We start from the raw sequence: 9,478 nt of genomic DNA, 5'->3' as shown, positions 1-9,478 counted from the left end.
CTTAACCCGCTAAGGCAGATACCCATTCAAAATGTTGTCAAAGGGAAGGGATTCCACACTCTTCTTGTTAATTTGCATATCTTTTCAAATGTATGTTTCTCAAGTCACTTGTCTAGATTTTCTCGTCTTGAAAGCTCATGATATTGACATTTTTCTTCTGAATATGTAGATATGTGGACATTATGAAAATATGGTTATAGTTACAGTTAAGTCAAATAAGCTCAATTCCACTTAGTTTTGGCAAATAAATTGGAAGCAGAAGAGTCTTTTCCATCATTATTAAAGGCAGGCATTTTCGCCAAGGCTGTGAGAAGCTCTTCTTCTTGCTGCCTAAGCGGTTTCTTTCTTTCTTTTTTTAAATTTATTTTATTATTTATTTATTTTTGGCTGCATTGGGTCCTCGTTGCTGCGTGTGGACTTTCTCTAGTCGTGGCGAGCGGGGGCCACTCTTCATTGCCGTGCACGTGCTTCTTGTTGCAGTGGCTTCTCTTGTCGCTCAGCACGGGCTCTAGGCACGCGGGCTTCAGTAGTTGTGGCACAGGGGCTCAGTTGTTGTGGCTCGCGGGTTCTAGAGCGCAGGCTCAGTAGTTGTGGCGCACGGGCTTTGTTGCTCTGTGGCACGTGGGATCTTCCTGGACCAGGGGTCGAACCCGTGACCCCTGCATTGGCAGGTGGATTCTTAACCAGTGCGCTGCCAGGGAATTCCCTAGTTATCAACTTAAAGTCCAGAATTACTAGGTCCAATGAGGGGAAAAAAACTTTACTGAAAAATTTTTAGTATATTAATATTCCATCAATAATAATTTTCTGAAATAAAGCTGTGGCTTTTCATCACAGTTCAGTACACACAGAACCCAGCTAATAGATATAAGCATTTCATAGTTTTCCTGGGTTAGAGCATGACCTTAAGAAAGGCACTTGATTTCCCTGGTTTTGAAAGATTAGCTCCTAAAAATAAAGTATAAGGATGTCATAGTGAAGAGATAAACTTTTGGGGGGTAAATAATGTTCTAAGCCGAACATCTTCAGCAGAATTTATTAAAATATTGGAAAGCACTACCATAAAACAGAGACCAGGAGTTAAGCAGAGATTCAAGTCCAGACAGTAACCTGGCCTGTTTCCTTTCCTGTGGATATGTAACCATAACTAGAGCTACTGCTGGCCCCATCAAGACCCTGCTTGCATGGTCTAAGTCAAACAGCATATGGTATTTTAATGTCATTTCTGAAAAAATAGCTGATTTACATGGCAAACATCATAGAACCTATGTAAAAGCATTCATTCTTACAGATTTTTACCTCTTGAAGAAACAAAACATGGTGTCATGGAAATACATGTCAGAAGATTGGGTTCTAATTCCTGTTCTGACGGTGGTGTGATAACGGTGAGTTCTTTCACCTGAATAAACCTCTATTTCCTTATCTGAACACTGAGGGGATCAGGTTTGATTGCCGTTAAAATGCCCACAGGAGCCAGAAGCAGCCTGACTTTAAGATATACTGGGGGGCCTATAGGGTACTGAAAACTGTGATAGCCTGCAAAGAGCACGTCTCCTACTGGGGGCAGTCAGCAACAGTGGATTGTCTCCAGGTGGGAATGCAGGCCCTGTGTTACCATATTGTCAGATTTTTTGGGAAAATACAGAAATTCAGGTTTTTGTGTCAAATATCCTGGTTTTAAATGTTGGCAACTGATCTAAAATAGGAGAAAAAAAAAAAAGACCACCCCGAAGGCCAAACTAATCATACATGTGAATGGATTGGGTCCTATGGCCGCCATTTTGTGACCTCCGAATGGAAGCTTCCAGTCTCTCCCTGCCCTATGGTCTCACTGGAGGATGGAGGAGGAGGGTCACCCTGGGGCCACACGGCACTAACCCTCCGCACAACTCTAATTAATCTTTTTTTCACTTGGTTTCATTAACATATGAATACAGTAGGGAATCAGGGCAACCACAGTCAGTGGGATGGACGCACTTTTACAGAAAGACAGCATGTAAAATAAATACTCCGTGTGAGTCGGGATCTTGACGAAATGGTAGAGCTGCAGTGTGGTCAACGAGGCCAGGGTGCAGAGCAGCCGGAAGCTCAGCCTATAGCCGTTTTCCCCTCTGCAGCTCCTAAGGAACATCTCCGAGTTGATTGCAAAGCCCAAGCCAAAGAGGACCCCAAGGTTTCTCACGAGTCCAGCAAAAGGCGTGGTGTCAATGTGGATCCAGTCAGGGTTGGCACACCACTTCTTGGCTATGGGCACAGACCACAGCAGGTCAATGTCAAGCAGTCTGAGAAGCAGGTAAAAGCCAAGTGCAAACAGGAAGAGGAAGAGGTTGGTCTTCAAGTATGTGCTCAGGCTGGCCGTTTGGATCCTTGGAGTGTGTTCAAAGGCCTCTGCCACAAGCATGCCTGGGGATTGGAAAGAGACACTGAAGATAACTGTCTGCCTTTGAACCTCTCAGGAATTATTCCTCTCTGCATTAAAGAATTTAGCCATAGTTTTCAATGATAAAGGGCTGTAGAAACCTAGGTTCTATCCATTTTCCAAAGCCTTTTTTTAAGGCAGTAACTAAAACCACACTTGCCCCATGTCTTTTCACCATCCACATTAGTGCAGGGGCATGGGTCAGGAGTCCAGGGCACTGAGTGACAACCACTTCATAGGCAGAGCACTGATCTAGGTGCTTGCAATTCATTTTTCAATTACAGCCAATTAACGTAGAGAGCCTTCAAAAGTTACATGGGGTTGAACAGTGTAAACTCAGTCATGGTGAACGCTGCCTTGGAAATACAAAGCAGCTGCTGAATGAAGTCCACGGTCAGGTAATAATCACTGCAGGTGTTTCAGAGAGAATGGCATGGTGTGCAGGTTGGAAGGCCTTATTAAGTCCCCCAAACCGAGACACAAGCACGCCGTCCTAAGTGGTGGTTTAAGACTTGGACTCAGCTCTAGCCACACTTCAGAGAAGCCCATCTCATGAAGAGGTAATGGGTTTATCCTACTGAGTGAGAATGTGCCATTGTGTCCATGGAGAATTTGAGAGGTGTGTGGAACCCCTTAAGCTCCCAGGGTAACATTAAGTATCAGTGGCTTGATAGGATTACCTGAGATTGGGGAACATTAGCAGAGAGAGTCAACATAAAACAAAGGACACTAAAGCATTCAATGACACAACTAAAGGTAAGTGATCATATTTACCACCAATTACTCCAAGAATAACTTGATGAGGAAAATGTGTTGCTATGAATACTCTGGAGATGCAGACACTGATTTGAATCAACCAAAAAAGACTCCAAAGAAATGACCAGGTGAGTCTACGATGGAAGAATAGATACAAGCATAAAAGGCAAAGAAATTGTATCATTCATAAAAATGCGGGGGGCGGGGGAAGTGACACCAGATGATCTTTCTCAGAGGAATCTTCTAGCTGTGATATAATATCATGATTCTAGAGTTTTTTCTTCCAAAAATTTTTTCTATGTACCCCATAGGATTTGAAAAGCTTTAACAGATGTTTCTACATTCATCAATGCATTAAATTTAACCAGTGCTATATCCTGAGATTTTAATAAATGCTATAAAAGGAAGCCAACTTGGCATCCTGATAATTATTTTAATGAAGTAGGGGAAATTCAAGTTTGGGGGAATTATTAATGTCCACAACGATCAAGAATGAATTATATATATTTTTTGCCCCTTGTCATATGTTCTTCCTCTTTCCTCTCTCAGCCTCTCTTTGCTTGAAGAAAACTCACTGGAGAGGCAGCTGCCACGCTGATGAAAACACATGAGCATTCCATCAAGGGCAACTTTTCACTGGGTTTAATTTCACAGACTCTCAAGAGTCCTGGCTCCTTGTTTCTTGACACATAGAAAATAAGGAACAGAAAAGTAACCGATGGGTTATATGTCTTGGATTAGAAGCAGCAGTGTGCAGAAAACTTATAAAAATATTTAAATCCAAGCAATGCTCATCATTTTAATAAAAAAAGAGTTAGCAATAATGAGTTCTAGGAATCCTTGAGTGTTCTGAATGATTTGTTCCTGATAATTGGACCAAACTTTGATTACTGAAAAATTATGGAATAGAGAGAAACAAGACTTTCAAAGAGAAAGTAAGCAGGAGTTATCCATATGGAAGAAGAATCAATAAGGGTGTGGTAATGTTTAGGTAAGGTGTAGGCACTCAGTACATTTTGATGGCTGAAGGAGATGTTGCAGTTATAAGAATCAAAGAGGAGTCAAGAGAATTTCTTTTTAGAAGAAACAAATGATTTTCCAGGTTTGGGAATTGGAGGAGCAAATGAACTAACAGAGAAAAGGTGAGGCTTAGCTAGATTCCTACTTTGAAAAACTGTCTACGGATAGAAAATGCTATTTTCTTTAAATTACAACAACTCTCTACTGTTGTTGTTTGAGATAATGAATACCTTAAGGCATACAGGTCACAGTCTCATCAGGATAAACTTTAAAGATACCCAAATTCCTTTGGTTACTTGTTTTGTATATTACCCAATATTACTCTAAAAAGTAGAATATGAGATGGATCTTGGAAATTTTTTATTATAAATAACTTATATAATGGTGTACGTTTCAGTATTTTTTATGCAATTAACTGACAAATCTTATCTCAGGTAGCCTAATAATTTATGATTAAAGTGGTGGTCAGAATTGTTTTAATGATAAAGTATATCAGGAAAGAAAAGAAGGAAAAAGTCTAATTTCTACAAAAATTTTGAATAATCTTAAAGGTCTAGGCCTTTCGGAATGTTATTAATCTACTAACATCAAATCTACTAACGTTCAAATTTAAGTTTGTCTCTAGAATGTTTTTAATTAAAAGGTTGCATAGTCTTTAAAGCTAGAATATATTTTATTGACTTCAAAATCATTGACTGTTCAAAGAAGAAAGCATAATTATACGAAAGTAACGGATACATTCAAGGGGAATGATGCTTCTCAAAATGTCTAGTTAATCTTAAAGCAAGGGAATGTGCATGCAGAAATACATCATTATATAATTTTAGATGATCTATTTGTGAGCTACCAAAGTGATTATTGTATTATGGATTACATTGTATTATTGTATTATGGATTATTGTATTAATGTTCCCAAAGGCACATTTAGAAAGTCATTAATCAATTAAACATATCCAACCCTATAATGTAATTGCTGTGAACTAATTAAGGTATTATCTTAAAGCAGAATCTTAATTTTCTATTCATTTTGCTATTTTGGATATGATAGAATTGAATAAGCACATTTCAATAACTAAAAATACACTAAGCTGAAGTTTTCAAAAGACTTTCTGTGTTTGAAACTGTCATGTTCCAGGGCTACAGAGACTGGAGCAAAGCTGACCTGTGCAGAGTGGTGAATGACTTATCCATCCGACTGATGGTGTGGCCCAGGGCAGCTGTCACCATGACATACCAGACACATGATGAGCCCATTGCATGGCCAGATGGACTTCCTGCAACAAGAAAGTGGCAATCCATCTGAAAGGTGGTTAATAGAGTATCACTATCAGAAATGGACAATAGAATAGCACATTAGCCATGAAAATTACAAATAACTCAGAAAAAAAAGCCACAGGGCACAGGCTCTATGTAAGGTTTAGAAATAGGTAGAAATAAAGAAAACTGAGTCAAATTGAGCCTCAAAATACTATTTCAAAATTTTTCCCCAGGTTATTCAAGTTCATCAAAGTCCAGAAATCAAAATGTTCAAGGGTAAGTAAGAACTCAGGCTGTTGCATCAGAAAATCTGCTACATCCTTAGTCATTCTTCATATCTAATTGTTTTTAATTGATGAGAAAACTGGAGTACTTGGATTGGATCTTGAATCAGCTTATTTTCCTTGGGTTGAAAAGTCAAACATCTAAAGGCTATCATTGCTATGTCTGATTTACCAACTGACTGCTGGGTACCAACAGTTACCCCCATGCCTATCTTTTGGCTGGCCACTGCAGAAGGAGTCTTTGTCATTAAAAGGATGAGGGAAGCTATAAAGGGGTATTAATCCTGGCAGAAGAAATCAGCAGACAGGTAGCCTTTCTATTCCCAGAATGCCTTTCCCATGTTGCTTGATCTTTTTTAAAAAATCACTTTACTTTGATGTCCTCCCTGAGTTTTTACCAAGGGGAGATTCATTCAGGTTAAACACCAGTCTCTCTTTCTTTTTTTTTTTTTCCGCGGTATGCGGGCCTCTCACTGCTGTGGCCCCTCCCATTGCAGAGCACAGGCTCCGGACGCGCAGGCTCAGCGGCCATGGCTCACGGGCCGAGCTGCTCCGCGGCATGTGGGATCCTCCCGGACCGGGGCACGAACCCGCGTCCCCTGCATCGGCAGGCAGACCCTCAACCACTGCGCCACCAGGAAAGCCCAACACCAGTCTCTTTGAAAAACATTAAGTTAAATAAAGACTAATCTATTTCTTATAGATCTGTTTCTTTCAAGTCTATTTCTTAAACAGGAATTTTCAGAGCCTTTTATATGCTTCATGACTTGTAAATCTTCAAGGAGTGAATGTAAAATGTATTATTTCTTTTCTTTTCTTTTCTTTTCTTTTCTTTTTTTCAGAAAATGTCTCATAAGACAGAACACATGCTGGGAAGTTCTGGGGTAAACCAAAGTACCATTTCAATTGTCTGAAAGGCTATCCATCCATCCATCCATTCATCCATCCATCCCACATTGCTTTCACAAAGATAAAATACACACCACCCTGACATGATGGAATGCACAGTCTATTGGAGGAGCCAGATATTAAAGAATTAACTATAATATAGTTTGATAAGTACTATAACAGATGGATGTCTACTCTTATGAGAGCAAAAAATAAAGATATTCAGAAAACTTATTAGGAACTTACACATTGACTGTATTCAGGGTTAGTCTCAGGATGTCAAATGCCAAGAATTTTAGTCTATGTAACAAATTGTGGTGAGGTACAATATAACACAGTCTTAGAAATTAAAACAACGTGTAGTTTACCTTTATATATATTTAAAAACCTTTTTAAAAATCTTAAACTCAACTCCCATAGTAAAGATTTTACACTCATACAGAATCTTACTTATAATAAAAAAGAAAATGGATCAAGAAGTCTACTTATATACTGTATACACAAGAGAAAAAAGAAATTTAAAAGAAATAATTATAAGCTTAGAGAGAATTTCTATAGGCAATAGTAATACCAGGAAGTCCTTATCTTTCTTACGGAAACTGTATCTATTGTCTCCTCATTCATGTGATTCTCAGAAGATCTATAATAACTTTGAAAATTGCACAGCAGCAGATAAAGCTACACTTCTAGAATTTTAATATAGTTTTGGGGTAATTTGTTCTAGCTAATTGTTTTTTGTTTGTTTCAGTATCAAACCATGACATTTTTCTAAAAAACACCAACTATAAAATCATTTGGGGCTTGCCTCATGGCGCAGTGGTTGGGAGTCCGCCTGCCGATGCAGGGGACACGGGTTCATGCCCCGGTCCGGGAAGATCCCACATGCCGCGGAGTGGCTGGGCCCGTGAGCCATGGCCGCTGAGCCTGCGCGTCCGGAGCCTGTGCTCCACAACGGGAGAGGCCACAACAGTGAGAGGCCCGCGTACAGAAAAAAAAAAAAAAAAATCATTTGGGGAATATTCTCTTAATTAACCCTTTTACAAATAAAAAAAAAGAAATTTTCTTACTCATAAAACTTTTGTCCTTTTCATTAGCAATTTTTGTTTATGAACTTTTAGCATCCTCATGCATGACATTTTCTTTAGTATGCTTTATGATATCGTACAGTTATTAGCTGATAATCATGCACAATGGCGCTCTATTGGAATATCTTTAGTTAACCTGCGGCTGCTATAATTGCTTACCTGGACCTGTTTCACACGTAGTGGGGAACTGTTCAAGGCATAGACTTGAGTGATTTGGGTAAATCTGAGTTTCTTGGACCCACCAGTAAGGCCGATGACCAAATAATATCCTGTATTTAAAGAAATATAAATATGCATATATATTTAAATATACAACTATTACTTAATTGGAGACCAACGATTCTCTCCTATAAAAATGAGTCAAGCAGAACATTGATGGGGAAAACTCGTGATTAAAAGACTTTGAAAGAATTTGCTTTCTGGCCTGTGTCTCAGTACAGAGGATGAGAGTCATCTGGAGTTTGGGCATCCTAGGTTCCAATAAAAACAGGGACAGTTTTCCTTGCAGGGGAAGTCCTTGGGTGCTTAGGATACTTAGACTGGAAATATCAGAGTGGTTCCTGGAATTATCAATCTGTTCATTATGATGCTGCTCGTTTAACTCACTTCTTGGTTAATCACATCATATATGTAACAGGCTTTTGGAATTTTCTTCTAAGTCAGATCAAGTATACATTTCTATGCCTTTATGTAAGTTCTATTTAGGAATAGGTGTTTCAAGTTAACTGGTATGTTTGAAAGATTTTCCAAGTAAAACTATACACATCTGAAATGTGATCATTAAGACCAAGCTACAAATTTAAGAATAAGCTTTAGGAAAAATGAAACAAAACAGAAGGCTTACCATTTAAAAATAAGATTGAACCAATCCCCAACGACTGCTACCCATATCATCTTGGTTCCAACTGCCTGATTAAGTTGAAACCAAAGTGGAAAATAAATAGAAAAGATATTCCGGGGATCTCCAACATTGGACATAAAATTTAGAAAACTGTAGTAAGCTCGGTAGTCCTTCTGCAAACGCTGAATAATGAGCACTCCGTTCCTATGAAGGAAATCCATCTTGAAAGAGAGGCAATTCTACACATAGAGCAAGTGGAGCCGAAGTTCTCTGAGTCCCACTGTTTTTATATGGTACCTTCATGGCGTGTCCAGCCATTACTGCAACATGTGATACTGACCATCTGTGGAGAGGGCATGTCTGCTCTCCTCTACTGAAAAGCTCATCTGTTTATGATTTTAACTGGTGCCAAAGAGGTGAAGTACATGCTGATCTGTGACAAGTAGAGGAGAAATTTGGGTAGAGACACAATGCATTTCTTATGCAATCTCTCTTTTGTGTGAACAGTTGGATCATGTTTGCTTGAAATTTTTTGCACAGCTCATTTCCTTCAAGGGCAGAGACATTAGCAATTTCTATGCTTGGCTAGAAGACTATGCAAATAATTACTGCATGTCAAATAGCCCTTAAAGCCATGCATTTTAATTTAAAATAGACTGTGGCTCTTTGACTATTTTATTGGGTCTTTCAGGAAAATGGATGAGTAAATATCTGGGCATGAAAAATTTATATGATACGACAGATTGTTTTCTGATTGCAGACTTTTAAATAAAAAATATTTTGAGATTTCTTTAGCAAAGAGAATAATATGATGGATATGGAACAGAGAAGGAAATACATGGAATATATGAAATCTGGAAGTAAATGTGTTGCTTTTTGACCATGAAGCCAGAAAGCAGAGCTAGAGATCACTGGGTAGTAGATCTCC

At 38.8% G+C, this 9,478-nt stretch overlaps 1 protein-coding gene across 2 annotated transcripts; it reads right to left on the bottom strand.

The window, feature by feature from the left end:
• Positions 1–1,006: 1,006 nt before the first annotated feature.
• Positions 1,007–8,861, bottom strand: G6PC2 (glucose-6-phosphatase catalytic subunit 2). 2 transcript variants are annotated; one of them, XM_004267267.3, is made up of 5 exons: positions 8,554–8,861; positions 7,869–7,978; positions 5,358–5,469; positions 3,194–3,309; positions 1,007–2,403 (listed from the first exon to the last, which is right to left on the bottom strand). In XM_004267267.3, the coding sequence occupies exons 1-5, from the start codon at positions 8,769–8,771 to the stop codon at positions 1,892–1,894; spliced, it is 1,068 nt and encodes a 355-aa protein (XP_004267315.1). In that variant the 5' UTR covers positions 8,772–8,861; the 3' UTR covers positions 1,007–1,891. The 2 variants fall into 2 exon arrangements, with proteins under 2 accessions (XP_004267315.1, XP_049568242.1); XM_049712285.1 differs by lacking the exon at positions 3,194–3,309 and having other exon boundaries at positions 2,379–2,403; positions 8,554–8,813.
• Between the last annotated feature and the right edge of the window lie 617 nt (positions 8,862–9,478).

The sequence above is a fragment of the Orcinus orca genome, chromosome 7 (assembly GCF_937001465.1).
Source record: "Orcinus orca chromosome 7, mOrcOrc1.1, whole genome shotgun sequence".
NCBI lineage: Eukaryota > Metazoa > Chordata > Mammalia > Artiodactyla > Delphinidae > Orcinus > Orcinus orca.
This window is presented reverse-complemented; position numbering and strand designations above follow the sequence as displayed.